The following is a 27,879-nucleotide window of genomic DNA, read 5'->3' on the forward strand; positions in this document are numbered from 1 at the left end:
AATAAAAATTCCATTAAAAGTTCATAAAAATAGTTGGTTTTTTTTTTGGCCTGTCCATGAAAGTTTACTATATTTGTGGACACATAGTCTAAAGATAAGATAAATTCATGGCAACTTTTATGCTGATGCCACTGTTTCTTGGTCACAGGTCTTTACAGGAATCTTCACTGCAGAAATGATCTTAAAAATCATTGCTCTAGATCCCTATTATTATTTTCAGCAGCCCTGGAATATTTTTGACAGCATAATTGTCACATTGAGTTTAATTGAATTGAGTTTACCCAAACACAAAGGCAAGAAAGAGAGAAGAAAAGGAGGAACCCTGTCAGTTTTACGATCCTTCAGACTGGTAAGCCTTACATTTACTCTATTGTATAAAGCACTATGTTGTGAATACAATAGAGAATACTTCTGTTGTCTGCAGTTAACATGCAGGAAATGATTTATTTTCTAAGCAGTGGCAATAAGAAACATATTGTCAAACTCGTGATATTAGAGTTGAAGTTTAATGACATTTATATTTCCTTTCAATATAGTAAGAAGTATTCAGAGAAAAAATATTCCAGGGTAGAGATGTTACAAAACAGGAGTTGAAAATGAAATACTAGCACAAGTAGTCTTAGGAAAAAGTGTCAGAGTACAAATTTAGAAAGAAAAATACTTAAAAATAGACATGAACTGATGGTAAGGTATTCATATCATGTACTATGAAGAAAAATAGGGAGAGCTTATCATGCCAATTACTTTAACTCATTCCATCACAACTGCAGCAGAGGTTATTTATAGATCATAGAATATCCCAAGCTGGAAGGGACCCACAAGGATCACTGAGTCCAATTCCTGGGTCCCCAAAAGACCGCCCAAAAAATCAGACCCTGTGTCTGAGAGTATTGTCCAAATGCTTCTTGAATTCCAGCAGGCTCGGTGCTGTGACCACTGCCCTGGGGAAAGTATGGACTGATTTGGGTTGCGTTACAGAAAGAAAGATGCTTTTTATTGTAAGATGGGAACTGGTCTCCTAGCTTTGGTCATTTTTGTTTCATGTAAATTGGATACCGTAATCTTCATCAGGGAGATTACATAATCTGTATCAAGTAAGAAACTGCCTGTGTGGGCCAAGACTTTATCAGGGAATTGGATTACCCAGTTCCTTAAGGAGGTTGTCAGTTTATCTCTGTAATGTTGCCCAGATTAAAAAAAAATAAAAATCTATAAATGCTTTTTTTTTTTTTTTTTTTAAGTGTTAGTGTCACAGTGCCATAAACATTATATTGATGGAGGAGCTCAGAACATTTATAGAATAGTTTTGCAGGCCTGAACAGTGCAAAGGTGGGTTATCTTTGCTGATGTCTAACACAACTTTTTATGTTTTTACACAGCTGAGGGTCTTCAAACTGGCAAAGTCCTGGCCAACTTTAAACACTCTTATTAAAATCATTGGTAACTCTCTGGGCGCACTGAGTAACCTGACCCTCGTCCTGGCAATCATAGTTTTTATTTTTGCTATAGTAGGAGTGCAACTTTTTGGGTCAAACTATAGAGACAACATATTTAAAATAAACAAAAATGGCAAGCCACGCTGGCACATGATGGACTTTTTCCATTCGTTCCTCGTCATTTTCCGAATTCTGTGTGGAGAATGGATTGAAACCATGTGGGACTGCATGGTGGTAGCTGAAAAACCACTGTGCCTTCTTGTCTTTCTGCTGGTCATGGTGATAGGAAATTTAGTGGTGAGTTTTCCAATGTTTTATTCTCTTTATCCCATCAGTGGTAGAGTCAACTTTACTGACAAAAAGTAGTCTCCCAAACACATGTAGAAGAATTACCTGTGTCTGCTATAGTCTCTAAAAGCCTCTTCTACCTTTGGCATTGAGTTGCTATCCATATTTTCATATTTAGTATTTTTTTTGCACATAACATCACTTGACCTTTCCATGTGCAACTTGAAACAGGAAACAACTTTTCTTCTTGGGATTTGGATGTAAAAAATCAGCAAGTATTATGACTTACCTGCATGAATTAACGGAGCTAAATGCTTAAGTCTCTCTGTAAATTAAAATCTGTTTTTTTTTGTTGTTGTTGTTGTGGCTTTTTTTGTTTGTTTGTTTGTTTTAAAATTTTATTTTTCTAGGATTCACAAGTGTATTGAATTCTTTATCAGCAAATAGCAGAATCTACACTGCTATCAATAAAATCAGGATTTTCTTTATTCATATGTATAAATGAATCCTCTGAATGTCTATTTACATGCAAGAGCTACAGCTTATGCCAATCACTTCCATGAAGATCCCGCTGTGGATCCGTGCTCTTGATCCATGCTGTGCACAGCCTCATAAACCCATGCAGGGGCTTAGGGGGAAAGCTTCCTTCACAGTCCCCTTCAGTCAACTCTTACTGCCCAAATCGTAAAAATGTTTTTTTAGCTTTGTTTCTCATGTCATTCTTATTATTAATATACCCATCTTCCTTTAATTTAAGAAACTGCTGAAAAGAATTAACTTTACGTAGTACTTTATAGAAAATATCTGTTCTGTAGCTGAATCCCAAATCCCCAGGTTTATAGTCCTGCCTGTTTTATGCCTTGATGATTCATTATGGTGAGGAAATGCTGTGAGTGATATTCATATAACATAATGTTAACTGTCAAACAATTAAGTACTTAGCCTGTGCTCCTTGTTTATGTTTTCTTATTATGAAAGATAACAGTGAGATATTGAAGAGTGAAATTTATTCTAACCTAAGGTGAATAACTAAGACAGATGGAGTGAATTGGTCTCTGGAGGTCTAATGTTCTCTGCTGACTGTGGAGGTTCCTGGATGACTCAGGGTGGTGCTATTTGCCCACTTCTGATATGACAAAAATTGAGCAGCATAAATCTCATCCCAAATGGCATCAGAAGGCTACTTCTGAAAAAAAAAAAAAAAAAAAAAAAAACACAACACACATGACAACTAATCAACCAAGCTAACAACAACAACAAACAAACACCTGTTTTATTCTCCCATTCCTTAAAAAAAAAAAGAAAGAAATGAAATGAAAAGAAAAAAGGTGTTTGAATTTATTTCTTTTAAAATGTTCTCAAAAACAGGGAGAAAATCTCACTTTGATTTACTCTCAATTCTGATTTTTGCAACAGTGTTGTACATTTAACAGAATTGCTATGCCTGAATCTGCGTTTACATTTAATTTTAGAAAAGTGTCCACAGAGACCTGATTTAATTGTAGTTTGAAAAAGTAATTATTATTAAAACGACTGGCCATGACTGTAGTCTTTGTTACTACTATAACCTTTGAAAAGTTGTTTTGGCCAAATAATTAGGTGCCATTTTAAACAACTTTTGGGGGAAGAGGGACATGAGAATATTAAGCTTTCTGAAAGAGAAATTTACTTAATCAATTGTAATGTGATCAGTCATAGCCATTTCATTTTTGCTTTCTTTCGGTTTGCTCAGTAAGACTGAGCTTTGATAGCATCTGTCTTCTTCAACATTACAATTTAGACGTCTTAATGCTATTCTCCAGGCTTTTTATTTTACCATTATTTCAATGACTTTCAGGTCCTCAACCTTTTCATTGCATTGCTGCTGAATTCTTTCAGTACCGACTGTCTCCAGACAGCAGAAGATGATGGAGAGATGAACAATCTTCGGATTGCCTTTGCTCGCATTAACAAGGGATTTCACTTTGTGAAGAGTGTTACTTGGGACACCTGTTGTGGAAAGCTCAGGCATCTAAAGAAAGCACACAGAAAGAAAAACAAATTGACAGCCCAGAACCCACTTGGTCTGGGAAAAGAAAGAAAAAATTGTAAAGAGAATTACAGCAATGAATGGGGTGAAAAAAATTGGGAAAACTGTGCAGGGCTTGAAGATTTTATTACCAATCCCAATGTATTTGTTTGTGTCCCTATTGCTGAGGCAGAGAATACAAGTGATGGTTTTGAAGATGATGATAAACTGAGCACGTTTACAGACATAGAATACAGTAAGCAGGTAATACATTTCTTTATGTTGACATACTAAGGTGCATATATACTGAAGGATGCATGTATGGTGAAAGACTGTCTCTAGCAGAACAGGGTGGCATATATTGATCCATTTCCAATGAGTTACCAGATTTTGAGTTAGAAACAAATAAGAATGTTTTGAATGAGGGTAACTTGATCGCTTGGAGCCTTTTAAAATAAATAATTATGGTCCTAAAAGAAAGACCATAAACTTCTGGCTTCACTGCAGGAATTCCTGGTTGACATGCTGTGTTATGCATGGATAATTACAGAATTCATGGGTTGTCCATGGGAAATTGTGGTAATCCTTTGTGTCCTTGGAATTTTGTATGTTAAACATGAAATAAATAATGCAAATTATTTTGCTATTTTCTGGATGACAAAGCAAAAATACACAAAGGACACTATCATGGATTCATAATATTCAGACTTACAGCCCTGGGCCATTCTTTATCTTTCATCCTTGCTGTCTATAGCATATAGGAATTATTAGAGCAAGGTAGAAGTATTAAGTATGGGCTATCTCCATTGAGGTCATGTTTCTTCCATGATAGCATATACTATCCTATTTTTTTTGTTTGTTTGTTTTCCTGATTTTATTTTTCAGTTCTGATTTAACCATATAATATCCCCTTTCTTGTGTCAATGTTTCCTGCCTGAAGCTTCCATCTCAATCCCTATGCACTCACTTCAATAGTCTCTGGGTCCAGCTTTTGACTACTTCACTGAATTATGAATTATTAATTCTTTAGTTTGCTGCATGGCCATTAGGAAAAAATTCCCCATCTCTATCCTTAGGTAAAATCAGAAACTCAAAAAGATCATATCTTATGACTTTTGACCAGAGAAATCCTCTTTAAATGAAGTGTACATCTTATCTTTCTTTCCCTTCCAATTTACCCACTCCCACAAAAGAAAAAGAAAACCTTGCTAACCCACAGATTATTTTCAGGAGGAAAATCATCTGAGGCAAAGGGGAGAAAGAGGGAAAAATTCAGGAAGCTGGAGCAAGGGGTCAGGACTTTCCTCTGAAGAATTCAGTGTGCTTTACCTAGGAAAAGATAGGAAGGCTGAACCATCATCACCAGAGCAAAAAGAGGTAACATATGTATAGAGAGATTTTATATGACATTGACTTTCCAATACTGGTCAGGCTTGGCTACATTTCTGCTCAAAGATTTGCTGGAGTGGATTTCAGTGGCGGCAGTGACACTGAGCTTGCAGTAGCCAGTCTGGCTGGTTAATGATGGAGCCAGAATTCTGTGAATGAAAATGAACCCATGCTGGGTTTCTACAAATTGATTGTAAGAAAAATGTATGTATAGGAGAGATAAAGATTTTAGAAATGGAAAAACTACAAAATAATTTGATTCAAATAAATAATTTATAAAATTTTCTGCTACTTCCCATTTCTTGAAATCGGCGTCTGCAAAAAAAAAAAGGGGGAGGGGGGTAGGGGACAAATAAAAGGGTGTGTGTGTCATAAAAGGAGAGAGATATTTCCAAGTAAGAGTAGGAAATTCCAGCAAGTTGCTCTGTGTCCTAAATATCTCAATTTCAAGAAATGTAATACTTGAAATGAGTTGTTCATTATGAAATTGAAGTCAGTAGTTATTCATAAATAAATTAAGATGAATTTTGAATAATGTAAACGTTCAAGAAAATAATGTCTGCTCCAGCAACAGACAAACATAAAAAATAAAAACAAAAGCACAGAGTAAGTTGTTGGTACCAAACGGATGACTCATCGTTCATTTTATATTGTGTGAGGGGACAGAGAAAAGCTTTGGAACTGAAGAATACGCTATATGTTTCCAATTTTTAATTCACAAATATATTCAGTAAATATGTTTCAGTATTATGTTTCAGTAAACATAAATATGTTCAGTTCCTGACAGAAGGTTATATTTATCTGTTTTTCCTGTTTAATGCATTTTCTTATTTTTCTGGGTTTTACCCAGCTAAAGCTTATCCCTCTTTGAGGTCTATGTGCACTCATAAGCAAGTTAAAATCTCTTTAATTTATGAGCTTATTAAACAGTTCAAGCTGGTTCATGCAGGTAGATACTGTAAGTATATGACTTTGGCTCCTGGTCAAATGCACCTATTGTTACTTCAAAGCTCATATACTTTTAAAGTAACAAAGTCCATTCCGTTACTAACCCTATTTGAAATATTAGCACATACTCAAGTTTTGATTTTGAATTTTATTTGCTCATGGATGAATTTATTCATTTGGAACTGAATGTAGGAAGAATCAACACCTGATCTTATTTTGCTTGGTAGTTTGACAGTGCCAGCTCCTCTGAAGGCAGTACAGTGGATCTGACAAATCCTGAAGATCTTTTGAGGCAGATTCCAGAGTTTGCTGAAGACATGAAGACTCCAGAAAAGTGTTTTCCAGAAGGTAAGGCTCTCCTGGTTACATGGCTGGAAAATGAGAAATATCAAAAATAAACCTGTTTCTCTAGCAATGCTGAGCTGATAGGGTGAGATTAATTTCACTTAATTTTAGTTGTCGACTAATGGCTTAATCATTGTTCTCTCTAGTGGATGGAGAGATTGTGGCACCTGAAAAATAAAGTCCCTCTTCTTAAAAAACAAGGGGAATGCTTCTAACTGGGACCTGGGCAGTGGCAAAGACCAGACCCCAAAAGAGGAGATAATTATAGTAAGGCAAGGTAAATTCCACCCTACTGGACAGCATCAAAGTCACTTTAGGGGATCAGATCTCAGCTGACAACGGGCACTGGAATAAGGCATTTGGCACACAGATATGTTAATGCCTTGCAACTGGATAGATGTTTCTTCCTTGAATAGTGATTCATGAAAAATAACAACAAAAAAATAAGAGTGCAACAAGCAGAGAGAATCTGTTAAGATGAAGGTCAGTTTCTATAGGACGATAACATGGGAATCCCTTATCAAATCTTTGTACAACATCTAGCTTTACAAACTGTCCTTGCAGGTTGCGTTCACTCCTTTTGTGAAATCTTCCCGTACAAAGATGAAACAACAGCATGTGGTTTTCATAAGGAGAAAAGAAATGGCTCTCAAGATTTTTCTCAATAGCTATCACTACTGACAGCGAGGGTTAATCACTGTCCTCCAAGTATTAGATGGGAGAGAATAAACTTAAAAAAAAATAATTAAAAAGTCAGCTGTGGGCTCATTTGTTGCCAGTGCTTCAACTTTCTGCTTTGCTCTTTGCTTGCCCAATCAGCCTGTCTGACCACCATTTCCATCCATTCATCTAAATTCTCCTTGATTTAATTGTTTTCCATCCTTTCAAGCTTCCTTATATCACAAAACGAACAGGAGGGACTTTTCCAGCCTTGCATATGTGCAGCCTAGCAGCAGCTCCCACTGCACTCTGGCCTTGCTTTCTTCCCTGCTCCCAAAGGCAGAGCCTTCCTCTTGCCACTACCTTCCCACTCAAGCACTATTTCCTGGATATTTTATCTGATGAGAATACAGATAAATCAAATCTGGGTGTAATTGTTCCCATCCCCTCATTGACCTGTTCTGCAGAGCTGGCTTTTTTTTTTTTTTTTTTTTTTCCTATGCTCTTTTTTGGGTCAATGAAACTTCTAATGCACAGTTTTGGGATTGAATAGATAACAGTGAAGCACGTAGAAACTATCTGAAGTTAGAGAGGTTTTTGCATCTGAATGCTAAGTACTCCCTGCGTAGTTAAAATACATTGTTACTATTATATGCTATACATGATAAATCCTGAGAGATTCACTGTATACGCATTGCAGTTTGCATATTGTTTTAATAAAACTAATGTCAGATTTCTGATATTCAGGATTATTTTTTTTTTCAAAACTACTTTATAAATGGCATTGTTTGTCAATGCAGCTGTTCGAACTAAAGAAATGAAGCTTTTTCTTTCCCTGCTCCAAAGAACTGTGAAACATCTTGTTTCATACTCTGTAGTCCTAGGCTGGAGTGTGCTTGCTGTGGCAAAACTGTTAGAGACCTCAGTTGAAAGTGTAGCAAATCTGTACCTAACACAGATTTCTGCACAGAAAGGTCCCTATGTTGAGCAAGTGCCATTCCTTGCCTAATCTCAAATCTCAGATCCACATCACTGGAGAAACTGAGATTATTAAAGGAAATATATTTTTTTTTCCTTCACAATTTATATACTATCATATATATGAGTTATATATTATTATGTAATATATATCTGTATAAGATACAAATATGAGATACAGACGTACATGATTTTCATGCTTGGAAATGACAGAAGCACTAACATTTTTCATAATAATGAAAAGATGAGTTATTCTAGAGCACGCAGCACTGAAAATTTTGGCTAAAGTGAATCTATCCTTGGCAAAATGAATAAGCATCCAAAACCAGCATTTAACACCTTCCCTTCTGCAAGAAGTATTAAAAATCACAGAAATAACCTGGTGAGCTTGAAAAGAAATATTTCTTTTTATGGAGCCTATATGCCAGCTAGAAGGTGACATATTCTCACAGGTTATATGATATAAAATATGTCGCTCTATACATTCAAATAGATGAACAGTATTTGAAAGATGATATTATGCTGCAGTACTAAAGATAACTGTACATCTTTGTCTCTTAGCTTTTTTGTTCTGGTATACCGGAAATAAATAGCAGTTAAGAGGAAAACAAAATTATGTTTCCTTACTTTTTTTTTCTCACGGCAAAATGTGAAAAGCAGCCTAAGGTGGTGTGTTTAAGTTGACCCTGGACTTTCCCTTGCCCCAGAAGTTTCCTGAGCAGCCTTTCATTTGCATTCATTTTCATTACGTACATTCATTGCTGTCTCTCACTTTCAGGTTGTGTTCGATACTTTCGTTGTTATAAGGGCAGTGCCCTAAACTTTGGAGGACAAACATGGTGGAATCTGAGAAAAACCTGCTACCAAATTGTTGAACATTCCTGGTTTGAATCCTTTATCATATTCATGATTCTTCTGAGCAGTGGAGCCTTGGTTCGTGTAGCACAATTTCATGTATTTCTTTAGGAGCATTTTTAGCTTTAATTGCACCCAGACAAGTTGCTTTCAGCAGAAAACATGGGGTATATATCTTTGAACTCATCCGGAGAGAAAGGAAGAGGTTTCTCAGAGCAGTCATTTATTCGCTATTGTAGTAATTGCAAATTTATTATTCATACCATTACAAATTAGAGAGAGAGCAATGCTAAAAATATGCAGCTCTCAGAAGCTGTTCCCATTCTGGTTGTATACTGGATTTTTCTGGCTTTTGCAGTTGTGAAATATAAAGTTTTTTTATATATCATTAAAATAAGTAAATGACATTTAGTACTTTAGTTCTCCTGAAAGCATAAAGTTCTTGAAATTAATTTCTAAAAATATACTTTCTTCCTAGGAGCCCAGTGTGCATGTTCTGTATGTGTCCACAGAGGTGTACAATATAGAGAAAAAAGAAAGAGAAGGGACAGGAAGAATTACAAGCTTATCAGACATGCTTCTGAGTAAAAGATGGGGTTCATATCTGCATAAGTTAAATACTGAATGATGAAGGGGTCTTATTGATTGTAGACTTTCATTTTCTAAAGCTTGTCTCTGACTTTTAAATTTTATTTGTATATTTTGATTTCAGGCTTTTGAAGACATCCATATAAATGAGAGAAAACACATTAAAGCTATGTTGTCATTTCTTGACAAAATGTTCACTTTCATCTTTGTTCTGGAGATGCTCCTGAAATGGGTGGCTTATGGCTTCAAGAAGTATTTCACCAATGCCTGGTGCTGGCTTGACTTTCTTATAGTAGATGTGAGTTCTGCCGTCAGCATTTCTACGCAGGTCCTGATGCAGGACTTATCAGCAGAATCACTGATTTTTTTTCTGGATGTGAAATTAAGAATGATGCTTTCACCTCCAGTAATGATGGCTTCAGGATATTGCACTCTGGGCACTGATTTTTTTTTTTAAAGGAATAAAAAAAGCAGACACCAAAGGTTGCTAATACTTTATTTTATCTCTCCATTCAGGTCTCTTTAATAAATCTCTTAGGTAGCTCATTTGATGCTGTGAAATCTCTTAGGACTCTCCGAGCTCTGAGACCCTTAAGAGCATTGTCAAGATTTGAGGGGATGAGGGTAAGACTGAATACAAATTAATGCCTGACAGCACTAATAAGCATGTAATGGAATCATAACACTGTGCATTTATGAGGTTCATATGTCTGCACCAAGTTAAGTTTAGGGTTTATAAAAATGAGTTTTTAAAGGGCACCTTTTCTGTGCTCCTCTATACTTGGCTGCTCCTTACAGATTTTGTTCAAGTGATCATTCCCAAATGCTGTTGAAACTAAAATGAGGGTAGGCAGAACTTTGTTTCTTTGCCACTTAGTCATTCCCGTCTTCCTGAGACAACCCGAAATAAAAGAGAATAAGAACTGTGAGCACAGTTTTCATTCTTAAATGCTCATGGAAAGCTAATTTAGAGGAAAGAATCCTTTCCATTCTGCAAGTTTTTATTGGACTGATTTACAGAAGATTTAGACTGTTAAAACATACTCTGCTCAAATTATTGTTCCAAATATAATTATTCTTACAAAAAGTGAGAATGTTTGTCTTTAGAATATTTGCTGCCTTCTTCCGTCAAAGAAGCAGCTGGAACAATCTGAAGCTGTTGGATGTGACTTTGATTAGAAACCTAACCTTGCACAAATGCAGAGAAAGTCTCCCTCAGTCATATGCAAAACTTCTGCACGCCGTAATGTGAAACAGCAGTGATAACCACTGCTGTGTTTGAGCAGGAGTCTGGTCTATGCAATATACTCTGGTCTGTGACCACTGATGATGTATGTGCTTGTGGTATCACTATCGCACATTTACATGGGAATGCAGCCTCAACGCAACTGAGATATAGATTGCCTTTGGACATCTTTTGGAAGTGAAACGGAAAGCTCGCCAATTGCAATATTGTCAAGAAATTGATGCATTCTGGTAATTTAGCACCAAAATTTGCATGTCTGAAGTAAACTTTGAACCAGGTATCATCATACTTTCTGTCATGCTATGCAGAATGCTTGTGACAGTTTCCAAAAAGCTTCAGAATGCTTTTTCATTTTTCTGTTTCTTCATCAAGTTCTTTGTTACCTGACTAAGTTCACTGCTTGTGAAAACTCAGATGCATGGTCATTGTTTCCTTACACTGCCCTGTTTTATGAAGCAATTCGTTATGTCTTGGTATGAACTTAAAACTTACATGGACATCTTCTGTTTTCCTACAGCACCTACCACAACTCAGGTCCTTAGCTCATGGTTATGGACCCCAAATACAGTGGTAACCCACTAAAAAGGCTAGATCTAACAAAATGCTAGTGGAGAGTTTTACTGGTCCTTGTAAACAAACTACCTTCCACAGTCTTAATAATACAGTCCTTTGCATTCCTGCTTATGGGAGAATCCTTCATAAATCTTATGTTATAAAAGTTAAAAACAAAACACACCCAAAACAAAGAAAAGTCATCAAAAGAGGATGGACTCACATTGTAGTATACATATTTGGTGGTGGCTTGCAGCAAATCAAATCATTTCAACTCTTCCATTGAGGCCTAAGAGATACTATGCAGCTGTGAGTCTTTGTTCAAGGTACCCATGTCATCTACAAGCAATATTTACATGGAAAATGTTAGATTTCTGGTTGCTGAGATTACTAATTGACTGCTCATTTTTTCACATCTTTGTTTAACTACGTGTATTCTTTCTCTCCCTTTTCACCTAAGGTGGTGGTCAATGCCCTCGTGGGAGCCATCCCTTCCATCATGAACGTTCTGCTTGTCTGCCTCATCTTCTGGCTCATCTTTAGCATCATGGGGGTGAACCTGTTTGCTGGGAAGTTTGGGAAATGTGTCAATATGACAGAAGAAAATTCAGTATTGAATACTTCAATCAATGACTTAACAGACTGCAAAATGTATAATAACACAGGAAAAATATTCTGGGTCAATGTTAAAGTCAACTTCGATAATGTTGGCTCTGGCTACCTGGCTCTTCTTCAGGTGGTAAGTGCTGCTTACCTTCACTTGCCAATGCCATGTCAGATGAACTTAACCTCCTGCCAACTCCTAACTCATCTCGGTGGATGATGGAAAGGAGAAATCTAACACAGCCTGCTCTTCCCTCATAGCTGCCTGTTCAAAGACCAGTGCTGTTAGCACATGCAAATGGAAAAAGCGGAGGTATTGTTATATATGGACAAACTGGACCCCACCTTTTTTAGGTGATAAAGTGTAAAGGTGCTTTTCTAGGTGATAAAGTAAGCATGAGATGGATGAGTACAGTTCCAGCCTCCAGTTTAATCTTGGAAAATAAAGCAGGTCTGTGAGCCTGAGAGCTGGAGTCGACTTCAGAAGGAAGTCTGGGGTGAATACTGACCTAATCTGCCTCAGTACAGATTTGCTCAGCCATGAGGTTTGTAAGGCCTTTAGTAAACTATGGTAGTGAAGGTTTGCCCTGACAGGATCATAAAACAGCATGGTCTGTCCCATCCTGACAAGCTTTCTGATCCTGTATGGGCTGAGGATGTCACATATAGCAGTGGCAAGTTTCCCTGAAGTCAGTTAGGTGTTATGTGCTTATGACAACAGCAGAGTCTCTTTCCCCAGTTGGTGTCATTTGGGTATTGAAAACGGTATGAAGACTTTTACCCTAAAAGTTCAACACATTTGCTCTTATCTCTCATTCTAGGCAACATTTAAAGGTTGGATGGACATCATGTATGCGGCAGTAGATTCACGAGAGGTCAGTTGCCACTTACAAACTTCATTTTCTGTTAAGCACCTCTATGTGTTTCTGCAACAGCATGGTGATTTTACACTTCGAGGCCTGCTGTTTGTCTGTGCTAAAGCTTTCCAGTAATTCCTTTTATCAGCTGATGTAAACATTTTATCTGTGAATGACTCATAGTAGCTTAATGCTAATTTGTTATAATGGGAAGAGGGATTCAACTCCATATTCACACACCTAAATGCAGTTATCTATAATGTAAGGTCTCCATGTGAGTTCACCTCCAAGTCCCCCCTGAGCTTAATGGAGATCTAGTCAGTGTGCTCAGAGAGATCTAGGAAGCATTTCAGCTCACTGGCTCTCTGTACTGGTCAGCTGAGCACCTCTTTAGACTGCACTGACCCTGCTGATAACTGGATGTCTGTTAGCCATCAGGGGACTTCAAGGTCCCCACTCACATGCAGGCACCTAATTTTCACATCACCAGTCATGAAACTCAAGCTTGGAGTAAACTTGAATATTCTACAGTGACATGGTTTAAAATATAAAACCAAATTTCATCAAGAATCATGCTGTTGTGGATAAGCAATCGTCTGATATACATTGTCAGGCATCACCACTAGTACCATTTTGTCTACTGTTTATGTTGCCAGTAACATTTGCTGTCTTGTCAGAAGTATCATCCAATGTTGTACAGAGCAAGGTGGTAAGTCACTGGAGGCAAAGAATTTGAAATCAAGAGGCTCTCTCAATTTGATCATGAAATTATAGGAATCAAATAAATTTAGAAGTAACCATATATATTTTTGTGTGTGTGTTTTGATCAGAAAAACTGTTTTCCTTGTTTTGGCTTTATTTTTATCCATAATAGCCATAAAAGGGGGTTTTGTTTGTTTGTTTGTTTGTTTGTTTGTTTGTTTTGCCAAGAAATAAAAACCACACCTAGGCCAACATTTTTAATGCCAAGAGCCTAGAATTCTAAATGATTTACCTGATTTTTCAAGTACTAAGCATTTTACAGCTCCCGTTCTTATTGGAAGAAGCTGAACTAATGCCTCTGAAATGTTTGCAAAAATGATGTCAAGCATGTCCAATTCAGGAACTGTTTCTGTTGACTTTAGTGGGGCCTTAATCAAGTGCAAATGGTAAGACTGTAAGTCATGTTTGAAAAGGAAAAAAAAATTAGCTTTTGTGTGAAAAGAAATGTAAAACAAAACTAACCTTATTCACCATTAATCAAAGAATATGATTTGTTCTAAAAGTTTTCAATGCAAATACATTCACTATCAGAAAGAATTAAATTATCCTTGTCTGCAATGATCTAGCCGGAAACTACATAAACAAACATTGTGAAAGAAATCAAATTAACAAACTCTTATAGTATTAACACTTTGTGGTACCATTATTTTAAGCCATATTTTCTTGTTAATTTTCTCTCAAGCGTTGCTCTTGGCATATAATTTCATAAGGACTGTGTTTAGTTTCAAAAAGGATAGTAGTCAACATGAGCAAAAATATCCCATTATTTTCTATAAAGTCCTAGAATTTTGCAGCATCTAATAATCACAGTATAAATGTTACTTTCTTCCATTATTCATGCCCTTTCCAACAGTATCATATATATACAATATTTCACAGTACACAGTATTGATAGTTTTAAGCTGTATTACTTTTGTTAGAACTAGCATTAAAAGTGTAAACTTTAGTTCCTCCTGGAACCAATTTGTGAGAGGATCTGCAGAATGAAGATTATTCTCAATTAGACCTATGTTGTTATTGGTCATGTTTCTTGTCGCTTTTCATTCCCGCAGAAAAATGAACAGCCACAAATGGAGCACAGTTTATTTATGTATCTCTACTTTGTGAACTTCATCATCTTTGGATCTTTCTTTACCCTGAATCTCTTTGTTGGTGTTATTATTGACAATTTCAACCAACAAAAGAAAAAGATAAGTATATTGGTTGTGCTCCCGGGCACCTACTGTATCTCCAGCAATTCTGCTTTTAGAGAACAAGGTCATAATAGCTCTACATAATACCTATAACTTTTGTTTGCATTTACTAGAGCATTAGTCATGAAGTTAGCAGAAGTAGCATGCAGGGTGAGGTTCTTCCTCCTTTCTTTTCCCCTAGAGCCTGAACACCCAGCTCATTCCCAACATTTCAAAGGCAATGACATCTGCTCTTCAGCCACTTAAAATACTGCTCCTTGTCTTGGCACTCAGACGTTTTTCTAAGAAAGTGGTCTGGGACAGATGCTCTAATAAGTATTTTGGATGTTCAGTAACAACAGGGTGTGGGAATCCAGGGGAACAGTTGTTACCACGCAGGTTTTCAGTAACTTTCTTTTCATATTTTCTGAGCTACTTAGGCTTCACCCCAGAACTTCTGATCTGTGAATGTAATGTTTATGCCACTCTGCTTTTTTTTTTTTTTTTTTTTGATCCAGTTACAAATCATGAAGAGAAATAGTACCAGCAAGATGTGAAAAAGAAATGTTAGTTTTCAGTAATATGGACATCATAACTACAATAGTGCTGCTTTCTCACCAAGTAACAGTGACATTTCTTTTTATACTTAGGTGGGGAAGATATCTTTATGACAGAAGAACAGAAAAAATATTACAATGCAATGAAAAAGTTGGGATCCAAGAAACCTCAAAAACCCATTCCAAGACCACTGGTAAGAATGTCTGAATTCCCCAAAAGGAAAACTCATTGTGAAATTAATTTAATTCAGTTAAAAATGCATATTTTATATATTGAATATAAATTATATATACAGTCTTTACATTGATATTCAGACAGTACCTTAAAACAAAGTCTGTACCAAAAGGTTGTACTGAAATATTTTAGAAGTTAAATATTTATTAAGTTCTCTGCATAAATATCATTGAGTTTTATATTCAGTTTGGAACTGATTAAACTTCAGGATGGGAAGGAGTTTTCAGCCTTTCTTAAATTTCTCTATCTTTATCATAGTTAAGAGACTTAGCAATATAAAAACTGGTGCTATTTAGAAATCATGTACAGATAAGTACTCCCTACTTTCATAACTGATGCCGGGTGTATTTGTTTTCCTCTAGAATAGATACCAAGGGTTCCTTTTTGACATTGTAACACGTCAGGCCTTTGACGTCATCATCATGATTCTCATCTGCCTTAATATGATCACTATGATGGTGGAAACCTATGACCAAAGTGAAACGAAGACTAACATTCTTAACAAGATCAATATACTCTTCGTTGCTATCTTTACTGCAGAATGCGTAGTGAAATTGGTGGCTCTGAGGCAGTACTATTTCTCGAATGCCTGGAACATATTTGATATAGTTGTTGTGATCATGTCACTTCTTGGTGAGTAAAACTGGATTGGTAAATTCTTTAATAAATCAATCATGATTCTTTTCAGAAAAAAAAAATACTTAAAATGTATCAACTGCAAATGGATATTGAAATAGAAATCAGAATACTGTAAAGTGTTGAGTAAAAAGAACTGCATGGTCATAAAAAAACCACCATAATTACATTCAAATAACATGAAATTATATATTTTTAATTCCTACTATTTTCTTGGATTTTTTTTGAAATGAAGGCTCTGTTATATAAAATCTTTCACGATGGTTCTTTAGGTTGTTTCTCAGTATGAGAAACAGAATTAGCATACTAGTACTCTATTACATGATGATTTCCATTGTTAGTTTTAGTGCCAACTACAAAATCTTTGGTCAGTTAGAAAATCCTTCTTTTTGCTACCTGTGTTTTAACAGAGAATGGAAATATATAGAGAATATGAAGATTGGAGTTAGATTATAGACTCTGGAATTCAGTTTCCAGAAACTGAGGCATAGATGACTGAAATTAAGGGCTCAAACCGTGTAACAGGATAGAAGAGAACAACCCAAATGTAATAGCTTTAATTAGAAGGGATTGCAAAGGAAGAATAGTGTAAAGATCTCTTCTGCCAATTTAACTATTCCAAGGCTCAGTACTGCCAAAATAGCAGAAGGCATTTCGGGGAAGAAAAATATTTAGTTTCATTATCATGAGTTATGTTTTTGTGGCAGTAAGAATATAGCTCTTCCTTAGAAAATGAAGTTTCTGGAATGGAAATTCTGAAAAATGTACCCAAAATATCTAAACCTAGAAGAGCCAGCCTCTGCTTCTAGAGCTACTAGGTCTGTCAGGTTTCATGAAAACTAATGACAAAATAACATCCATCTATGCCCCTGAATGAACTACATGCCAGTGTTAAGCACTACTTCGATGCTCCTCTCTGGTTTTGCTTGTATGTATCTTGACTAATTTTTCTAAATGATAGCCATGACATTGTATATATTGTTTTTTTAGTTTAGCTATATAGAATCATGGAATCATTTTGGTTGGAAAAGACCCATGAGATCATCAAGTCCAACCATCACATAACACTGCCATGTCCACTACAAAGCCATGTCCCTAAGCACCACATCCAAAGGTCTCTTAAATACCGCCAGGGATGGTAACTCCACCACCTCCCTGGGCAGCCTGTTCCAATGCCTAACCACTCTTTCTGTAAAGAAATTCTTCATGGCGTGTAATCTAAAACTCCCTTGGTGCAACTTTAGGCCATTTCTTCATGTTTTATCACCTGTCACCAGACAAAAGAGACTGACACCCACCTTTCTATAGTTTCAGTATTTGATATCCAAATCAGAAAGTAAATGCATAACCTGCACCTGCTGAAGAATTCATGCAACCAGTGTCAAAGAAAACCATCAATCAACAAGTGTTGACAGATACGGATTTTTAAAGTTGTACATAGAGAAGTGCCTGCCATTCTTAGTGCAACAGATGCTGTCTTCTCATGGCTGAAAAATGTAGCTCATAATGCTTGATTTCTACAGCTGTTTTTTCAGCTCTAACTGCTATTAATGGTTGTTATGCTATGCTGTTAGCACACACATCATATATTTTCCACCTGCATAGATATTATCATTTCATCCTATAACTAGTTAAGCAAAAATGTGGTATTCTAACCAGTTATTATCCTTTCTATTTTAGCTTTACTGCTTTCTGGCATTGGTAAAGCACTTGAACATTTCTTACCACCCACACTCTTCAGGGTTATTCGCTTGGCTCGGATTGGACGAATACTGAGACTCATACGGGCTGCCAAAGGAATTCGAACTCTGCTCTTCGCCTTAATGATGTCCTTACCTGCTCTATTTAACATTGGCCTCTTGCTTTTTCTAGTCATGTTCATTTATGCTATTTTTGGCGTGGCTAATTTTGCTTATGTGAAGATGGAAGATGGCATTGATGACATGTTCAATTTCCAAACCTTTGCTAACAGCATGCTCTGTCTCTTCCAAATCACAACGTCAGCTGGCTGGGATGGTCTTCTCAGTCCTCTTTTAAACACCGGGCCACCATTTTGTGATCCAAATGTGAGAGGTAGAGTAGGTGAATGTGGTAAACCTGCCATAGGAATTATTTATTTTGTGAGTTACATCATTATATCATTTCTCATTGTTGTAAACATGTATATAGCTGTTATTTTGGAGAACTTCAATGCTGCTACTGAGGAAAGTACGGAGCCTTTAGGGGAAGATGACTTTGACATCTTTTATGAAATCTGGGAGAAATTTGACCCTGAAGCAACTCAGTTCATAACTTTCTCTGCACTTTCAGACTTTGCAGATGCTCTGGCTGAACCTTTACGTGTACCGAAACCAAACAAAATTGAACTCATAGCAATGGACCTGCCTATGGTCAGTGGAGACAGGATTCACTGCTTGGATATCTTGTTTGCTTTTACCAAAAGAGTGTTAGGAGATTCTGGGGAGATGGATGCACTAAAAGTACAAATGGAGGAGAAGTTCATGTCTGTTAATCCATCCAAAAAATCCTATGAGCCAATCTCTACTACACTCAGACACAGACAAGAGGAAGCTTCTGCCACCGTCATCCAGCGTGCCTACAGGAGTCATTTGCTCCAGCGCTCCATAAGCATGCTTCTTACCTGTACCATCACAGAACTTACAGTGGTGACACTCTTGGAGATGCTGCTCCAGAAAAAGAAGGACTTATTGCATCTATGATGAGAGAAAACTATGGCAGGAATCTTGAAAAGTCTGAAACTTCTTCCTCAACGTCCTTTCCTCCATCATATGACAGTGTCACAAGAGCCAGTAGTGGCAATCTGATGATTGAGAATGAAGTTACAGGTCAGCAACAATCCCCAGACATAAAATAGGTCATCACCGACAATGTTATGAAGAACTATTCACAGAAGCTGATATTGTAAATACACATCAGCTGAGGCAGCCTTTCCCATTAAACTTGAACTGACAAAGATGATCATGATAAATTAGCCATGGTTAAGTATGCTAGCAGCAAAGTTGTAGCCTTTGATTTTGCTATTTTCAACTTTGTACTGTATTTACATATGCAGAAAAAAATGCTTTGAAAAGCATCTCCCACAGTGGTGTGTTCACAGCAGTGGCAGATAATGTCACGTCTGACATCACACCTGCTGTCTTTTAGGGACCTGTCCCAAGGGGCAAAGAGGTGCTTGAGCAGCAAAAGATCTACCAGAGAACAGGAAAAGAATATCTTTGTTCATATAAATTACATAAGGAAGAGGAGCTAAAACTTATCCTTAATCTACCCCCCTATTCGATACTTTCATTACAGATCTGTTAAGTAAAAGGCTGTTGATTTTTTAATGTTTGGGGACTGATGTACCATGAAAATAGCCACTGCATGATCCACAGATACACCACAGTGTAGTGGACTTCTTCCAATGTTATCAGTCTACAGAATGTCATGGCATGTATGCTATTGTAGTTGTGTCACTGCAGCTTAATGAAATAATAAATACAATTCTTAATATTCCGGAAGTTGTACTGAACTGAGTTAAACCTTGTTTTACATTTTATCCGGGAGGACTGTTTTTTTAATTTTTTCTTCAGGAAGCAAGGCAAAGGCAGCCATGCTGTGTGTCTTCCTATCAGTCACTCCCTAACAAATTAACGTTTGTGACATGCTTTCCTCAAACTTGACAGGATGGTTAAAAGTCATGCTAAAGTTCTTTCTTGTCAGTGAGGTAGAGAAGAGAAACACAAATAAGCATTCCCACAGAAGGGAAATTGACAGCATCACCTCAACCACTCCCTTAGGCAGAGATGCAGATGGGGAGTGCCCTGTGGGCACCAGCTGAACTGCCCTTGGTCATGGTGGTGAGCATCATCCAAGGCCATGGTGTGAAGCCCTCACTTGAGGAAGACGTGTTGTGTTGGTGGTAGGAGCCTCTCCTCCTTCTGCTATTGCTTCTCTGATGGAAGGGACAGTTTCCTTACCCCTGCACAGGTTAGAAGAAACCAGAATACAAGTAATGTGGACATTTAGGAAATTTGGGTTGAAGCATTTGAGTCTGGGGTTAACATGAGACTATGGATGTAATCATAAATATTTCTCGTGAAACTGTGTGCACATGGTCTCTCATGATCTTCACCACATTTTCCTTACAGAGGTCTTTGTCCTTCTTCATTTCCTTACTAGCCTGGGTTTCTCAGAAAAGCTCATGTCCAAACAATACGTGGTCTTTTGTCCCTTGCACATGTACTTTGTAGATACTTTTAGCTGATGTACTTTGCTGTCTCATGACTGTCGTGTTATCCTTTGTCATGCACTAGGCATAGTCATAAATTACCCTTGACATTTTAATTTATTTAAATTTCAGACACGTTATATGCAAGTCAGTAGAAGAAGGTTTTTATTTCTCTTTGTCACATAGTTGTAGTCATGCAGTCACTGTTGGGTTTGTCAGGTTCTGGCAAGATTCAGGTGAGCTTTTCTCCAGCCAGAGAAGAAACTGGGTTTTGCAACTGAGTGGGACCTGCTGTACACTCCACTTATGACACGTAGCAAGTTGCTCACTCTCTTCAACACCCCTTCTCTAAATGGTAACATTATGTTCTGTGCTGTGTTGCCTTCCTTTTCTACCTTTTTCACCTCTTCAGATTGTGAGCTCTTTGGACACAAATTCTCTTTTACTATAAATACTTAATAACGAGATTCTGTTTTCAGTTAAGACTGTCTGAAAACTGCTTGCAAATAAATATTTATAATACCTTTTAATTTTCATATTCTCTGTGGTATTCTTTTAGCTTCTCCTAGCTACTCCTGACATCGTAACACCTTTAAAAGTTTTGACTGATAGTCCCTCAAATTTGAAGATAAGTGCACGGTGAATCTGCTTTATACCAGAAAAGTCAACAGCTCTGTGCGATTAATACAAAGGGAACTCTATTCTTTCACACTTAAAATTAAAATAAACAAGTAAAAAGTGATTAAATAAAATTAAATGCAGAAGAACTGCACCTATCTGTAGTGGGCTTGATCTCACTACCTAAAGGACAAACATTTTTAACAGGAAATAAAAGTAATGGAAAGGCTTTGAATGGAATTGAATACTTGCACCCCAATCAGAAGAGTTAGAGAAAAAAAGAAAAAAGAAAAAAAAAAAGACTATGTGGAACTAAAAACAACATTAAAAAAAGGCTGTTTTCTTCAGTAAAAATCAGGATCTGTAGTTTAAGCTAGAGTGACTTTACCACTTACCATTATTAATGGCACCACACTGACCATGCAGTTCAGTGTCTCTCAGCTACTTGGGAAAATCTGTGGAGCTAAATTGCACTTTAAAGCAAAGAATTTTTTTTCTTCCATTTGCCAGAGACCTTCACAATTCAACGACTATGAATTAAAACTGGATTAAGTGCAGAAAAGCAATACAAGAATGGATAGCACTTTGTGTTATGAAAAGAGATCCAGGTTTGGTTTGTTCAGCTTAGAAATAACAGCTGAGAGGACACACCAGAACTCTCAGTGCATAAAGCAGGTGGGAAAACACATGCTAGGGAGAAAGGCATTTAAAATACAAATAAAATAGCCTGGAAGAAAATGGTCCTGGAAATTAGAAATGTCTTCTGTTCTTCAGAGGATGAGGTTGTGAAAGTGATGCATCAGAAGCAGTGGAGCCAGTCTGACTGAAAGGTGAATAGTTGCAAATTTCTTCAAGGGACTATGTGCCATGACATTCTCAAGGGAAGTGTGACCCAGCAGGCCCCTGGATTCCTACTCGAAACAATCGGAATTTCATGAAATTAGCAGTTAAGACTGGGATCTGCACCACACTGCACCACACCTGCACCACACAACTTGTTGAATGCTTCCGCCTAGTGGTTTTAGATCAAAACGACATATTCAAAGTGCAAAAGAAGCTGGGGGCTCTATCCCAAATATAGAGACTGAGACCTAAAAAAATAAAGGTCTTAAAAAGAGTGTTAGCAACAAACAGAGAGTTTAGAGGGTGTGGGAGAAAGGGTTGTCCAAAGACAAAGCTGCATCTTAAAGGTCGGAAAATGAAATGTGTAAGAATTTCCAGTGTAAAAGAGAATTAAACCGTGAATAGAAATTTGAGGCAATAATAAATAACTCATCAGCTATGATGAGGAAGATGAACAAAAAATTAAGATGTGGGATTGTCTTGGAGTGGGGCATGGATGAGCTTTTGGACAGCATTAGTTAATCTCTCTCTTTCTATGTTAAAGACCAGGTAAATATTCTCGCTCACTTTTTAATGAAGACGATATTCAGCATGGGATTACTTTTTCCTTGTCTAACAGGAAGTGTTTGAATGGAAATGTGAGTACATCCGTGGATGAACACAGAAGAGAATTAAAGCAATCAAGTCGGGGTCCAGTAATCTCTGTTCAGAAATAGTGCTGAGAGCTGGCACATGGGACTGCAGATCTCTCAGCAAGGATTTTGTGGGAATGTGTCAAATCAGGAAAGGCAGCAGGAGGAAGAAATAAACAAAACTAAACCCAAATATAATACTTATATTTGAAAAGGAGGTAAAAAACAACTCAAACAATCAGAGACTTGTTAATCTGAACTGAGTGTATTCCAGGGTGTTGGAACACATTTTGAAGGGTAAATAATGTAAGACTTTAAGATAAGTGGAAAAACAAATAAAATAGGTTTGAAATCTGTTTACTGAGAAAGAAGAAAGTGGCAGATCTTGTCCAATGGTACTCTGATAAAACTGTGTCTGGTGGGGACCTGTGGTTAATATGGAGGCAATTTGCACTTACACTGGAGCTGTGCTATTTGCAAAGGGAAAACTGCCCCTGTTTACCTTGTGAAAGATCTCTTGCACAGATCAATTGGTTTTAGCAATATTTTATCCATAACCTGAACAGTGGAGTCCAGGAAGTGTTAATGCAATGGAAGAGCATGGATGAGGTCTCATCTGCACCCGTGCACGCATTAGTAAATGATGCTCAGGAAAGATTCGTATGAAGCAAACAAGAATTAAAGGGCTTCTATGATAGGGGATTAGAAAGGCTTAGAAGGAAGCCTGGAGGCCTAGTATGCTTAATCCCACAAAATGAAACTAAAGGGGAGAGCTGTGACTGTTTCTGACAGGGGAATAAATGTAAGTGAGGGTTAAACTAGAGCATTCAGAAATGCTTATTTTGAATACAGCCTGCATCAGCCACCCTTCCTTCCAAGACTATAAGTGGGTTTGCAGTTTCCCCATGGTGAGTTTTCCATGCAGAAGAATCTTCCCATGATCCCATGGCTATGGGCCAACGCTGAAGAAAGCAGAAGAAAGCTGAAAAACACACCTAGAAAATTTGTCATCTCTATTGCATTGATCAAGTAGAACAAGCTGCTCCAGAACAGCTAGACCCAGTCATGCAAAATGTGTTTGCCATATTCCATCCAGTCAATCAAGATAGTTCCTGTGAATTCTGATGTGTTAGTACAGCAACACCAGAAGGCAGAAAGAGACTTTCTGCAACAAATGCAAAGTAACTTCAGTAGGAGGGTATAGGTGTAGAAGAGCAGACTGTCATGTTCACAAGTCATGTGCAACACAAACATTAATATATTTGCAGGCAAACATGCAAAAGCTTTTTGGACTGGTACTGAACTAAGATTTGCACCAGCTGATATGCAGTGGATGGTCTCGTTTGGGATATTATGAGCACAAACCAACTGAAAGGGGCCTGGGTCATTACTGCAGGTCCCTATGATATAAATAAGTCATTTCTCCACTGAAAGAAATAAGAAACACAGGTTTTGGTGGTGAGTTCATTCTCCCTTCTGTTGTCCTGCTGGGGTTACAGTTCTTCACCTGAAGACATGAAAGAAAACTTTTGCTCCCTGGTAATTTGTTTCACAGTTAATTAGACCTACACTTAAAATCACAAGCCCACCTTCTCATTTAAATGAACTTGACTTCAGCTTCAAGCCACTGGTTCTTGATATACCTTAATGCTGCATTAAAAGGTTCTTTACTACTTGCTAGTTTCATTCAATGAAGGCACTTATTCACTATCAGCACTCTATTTATTATTTTAATGTGAGTGGAATGACTTCTTAAAGTATTTCATACAGGCATTTTCCCCAGCAATCAAATATTCTTTTGGCTCTTTTCAGAGTCTTCCTCAGTTCTTCAACATCCTTTTTAAAATTGCAGGTACATGATGTATGTGCGATGCTCCTATATGAGACCCAGTAATTTCATAACCACTGCCTGTTGTGATCATTATAGCTCTGTTAGTATAAAGCCAATTTTCCCTCCCCTGGGAACTGAAGAGTGAGGACTGACTGTGAGGAGCTTTACTGGATGTGGCAGGGAAAAGGTTAACTCATTCTGCTATTAACAGTCAGGTGCAAGGTATAAAAGATCAGGGAAAAAAAAAGAAAAAAGAAAAAAAAGAAAAAATAAATAATAAAAAAAAAGGTTTAGGAGAGCTGGACACTGTTTTGGAGGGAGAAGTGATTGAAGAGTAGCTGCTGGAGGCTGGATGGGCTCGAAAGGACTGGATGACCTTGGAAAAGGTGTGAGCTTCTGTGGCTGGGGGCATCTCAAGGAGGTGACCCATCTGTCTCGGCAAGCTATAAAGTACCTTGGTGTTCTGTCCTGGCATCCATCTTCCCTGGTGGGAGGGGAGGACTCAGTGCCATGAAAGGGGCAGGATGAGTTTGAGCTTGCTTGCTGCTCCACCAGTGGCTTTAGGCTATGCTTATTTAACCTGAAGGGAATTGAAATGATGTATGTTTTCACATGCATGAAAGGAGAAAATTCAATCAGGGTCATCATATCTCTTTATAAGATTAGTAACCTGAAATGTTTGGCTTGCTTCCTGTTTTCTCCCCTCAAATCACCATTTAATCTTGAAAGGAAACGGATATGGTTTAGTGGGTGATATTGGTAGTAGAGTGATGGTTGGACCAGGTGATCTTGAAGGTCTCTTCCAGCCTTAATGATTATCTGATTCCTGACACAAGGAGCACTATTTTAGTGAAGTTTTAGAACATTCTGCTTGGTGGTCTTAAAGGAGTTTTATGAGAAAATATTTTATTTCATTGTTTTTCCCCCCACAAAATGGGGAAGTTATCAAAAAATCTCTCTTCCGTTTTCCTGTTTTGGCACTTCTCAATTGCTAAAACCACTTGCTGGCTGTGAGAGTCCCTGGGGCAGCAAGGCCTGGAGTTCATCTCTCACTAACTTGTACGATGCTGTTTACATTTTAGGCTCATGTTTTTGGCAGGTCTCTTACCTCAGTGGCATTCAAGTCATATTTTCAAGATTCTTTTAGCAACATGAATCACAGCTTTATTCCGAAATGAGAACTGAGTGTCTGACGTGATACTACATCATGAGGTGCAACACAGGAACAATCCTGTCCATAGATATCTCTTCTAATGGCATGCTAGAGAAGTGACCTCTCAGGTGGTTGGACTCCGGAAACAGTGTGAAGACCTGTGTAGTGCAGCGATGGCTTTGCCATTGATACCCAGCTGTAGGCCAGCCTCCTCAGCGTTAGCTTGTTCAGCCCCAGTTGTGCTATTGCCATGGCATGAACAAGGCATACCACAATAACTTGGGGGACGTTATCCCCTACATATGCTATAAGCCACTGATAGGTTTTAGTGTTTCACCGGGTCAGGTAGGATATATTTCACACTGTATTTGTTGCCATAGATTGCAGGATCAAGATATTTAAGTGGAGGATGCTGAAAATCTTTTTTTCATGCATCAGTATTTGACAATCGTGGGCAAGAGTGACAGCTATTCCATCCTTGAAAAATGTGTGTCCCACTTCTGAGCTAAAGATGCTTACACAGGTAAAACAAATCCCATGTAAAATGCTGTGCAGGACAGGATGTGAACTATGAACTAGGAAGGTGGCTAACACTGCAGAAATCACCAGAAAAGCATTTTTGGATCCTGCTGCAAAATGTATCCCAAGCAGTGATGGTGAACAGCCTGGGAAGGCTTGCAGGGGTGAGGATGTGTCTGTTTCTTGCACTCTGCTCTTCCCACTAGCTTTGGCTGTGCTGTGACACACCTGGCTTTCCATACAGGCAAATCTCCTGCAAGAACATCTATCATATTTTTTATGCAGGGTGCTTGATGTAAAGCAGTCCTAGACAAGTAGGCTACTTTGGGGGTGCAGGTGGGATGGAGGGACACTACAAATGTCCCTCCTGGATGTCCATCCTTGTCTGCATTACATGTAGAAGGAGTAAAATGTAATTTGAATTCATTCTGCCTCACTTATCCAGAGACAAAGATCTTAATTTGAATACTTTATTCACAGAATTATTATATTTCCTTTTTTTTTTTTTTTTTTTTCCTGCTCTTCCCTGCTGTATTTGGTGGCTTCTTTCCAAGTGACCTTTTTCAAGGAAAAGGCAGCTGGTGAGTTTTCAGGTTCATTTGACAATTAGTTCACATTTTATTAGCAGATTCCCTCTTTCATTGAGGCTCTGGCATAATAGCAAGGAAAAGAAAGTGATACCCACCACCATCCAGCAGTTCCAGCTCTTAATTCATTTTTAATTGTTCTGGGAAACTTTTACCCACATTTTACTTCTTCATGCAGTTCCTGAGCTAGGCCCTCAGCTGCCATCACTTGGCTGATGGTGTTGAGCCCATTTATACTGACTGAGGGCCTTGTCTGCTAAAACTATTGTGAACTGAACTGAGGTTGTGGGGGCTTGTATTTTTTTGGTAAATCATGAGACAAACTCATATTAAATTTATACATTAGAAAAAATCCAGAATTTCTTTTTCCCATTTAGATTAAACTTTGTTCTGAGTCAGTCTTGGGTGCATTACCAAGCCTTTTAGCAAACCCTACCATATCCCCTATAACTTAAATTCTGCAAACTTCCTTAAAAATCCATTTTTCATTTATTTGCACAAGCCTTAGCAGCCCATTAGCTGACATCAGCCTCAACATCTCTTCCAAACAACATCTCCTCAGACAAATAAACTGATTACTGGTGTGATTTATAGGTCACCATCCCTGCGCCTGTGATCTGTTTCTAGAGTGCACCTTCAGGCACTGCTCTTTCCTCAGGAGGACACGGTCACCGTCTTTCTCTAAAGCTAAGAAAAATCTTAAGTATGATGGCTCTTACAGACTGCAAAATACCAGAAAGATCTGTGGGAAGTAGGCACTGTCCAGGTGGTGGCTATTTCATAAGGGGGGACTTCTGCTTGTGTTTATTGCAAGAATTTACCAACTGAAGAACTGATTTGTATCTCTGTTGAAGAAATTCCTGGTGAAAGAGTTTGTTGAAGTAAATATGTATATTTGTCTAAAATAAAACCCATTTCAATTAAACCACTACTGGCAGTTCTGGCTGACTTCTTTTCTTCGAGGTACAGAAAGGAAGTGGGAGGACTGGGACTGGGTGCCTTTACATCTTACTGCTCACCAGGCAGTTCAGTCAGGAAGAACCCTGCTGGAAGTGCAGTTTATCTGTTAGTGATGGTATAACTCCAGCTGGAGATATAGTAAATGCAGGGGAAAAAAGGCATCTCCAGAGGTTAATTGATCTTATCCATGTAGGGATGGGGAATCACATACCCCTCCAGTGGCTTTTTGGAGGGGAGACGTGATATGGTTCGTTCAGGTTTGGACTTGCCTAACTTTTAGACACCCAGATGGGAGAAGATGAATCCCACTACAACTCCCACAAGATGGGAAGAACCATGCAAACCTCACAGTTGTAAAGCACCAATCTTTAATGGGGTTACAGTACTATC

General features: G+C 37.8%; 1 protein-coding gene across 1 annotated transcript in view; it reads left to right on the forward strand.

Moving 5' to 3' along the window:
* LOC121065854 (sodium channel protein type 5 subunit alpha-like) overlaps nt 1-20,826 on the forward strand; it is a 36,828-nt gene extending 16,002 nt beyond the window's left edge. Inside the window, 15 exon segments of the mRNA XM_040548971.1 lie at nt 149-349; nt 1,380-1,733; nt 3,562-3,996; nt 4,963-5,109; nt 6,297-6,417; nt 8,831-8,985; nt 9,620-9,793; nt 10,012-10,119; nt 11,754-12,032; nt 12,718-12,771; nt 14,568-14,705; nt 15,334-15,438; nt 15,842-16,112; nt 17,796-18,737; nt 18,740-20,826. Coding sequence (XP_040404905.1) covers nt 149-349; nt 1,380-1,733; nt 3,562-3,996; nt 4,963-5,109; nt 6,297-6,417; nt 8,831-8,985; nt 9,620-9,793; nt 10,012-10,119; nt 11,754-12,032; nt 12,718-12,771; nt 14,568-14,705; nt 15,334-15,438; nt 15,842-16,112; nt 17,796-18,737; nt 18,740-18,990 — 3,735 coding nt within the window. The 3' untranslated portion in view covers nt 18,991-20,826.
* Nucleotides 20,827-27,879: the final 7,053 nt, after the last annotated feature.

This window comes from Cygnus olor, chromosome 2 (genome assembly GCF_009769625.2).
Source record: "Cygnus olor isolate bCygOlo1 chromosome 2, bCygOlo1.pri.v2, whole genome shotgun sequence".
NCBI classification, from domain to species: Eukaryota; Metazoa; Chordata; class Aves; order Anseriformes; family Anatidae; genus Cygnus; species Cygnus olor.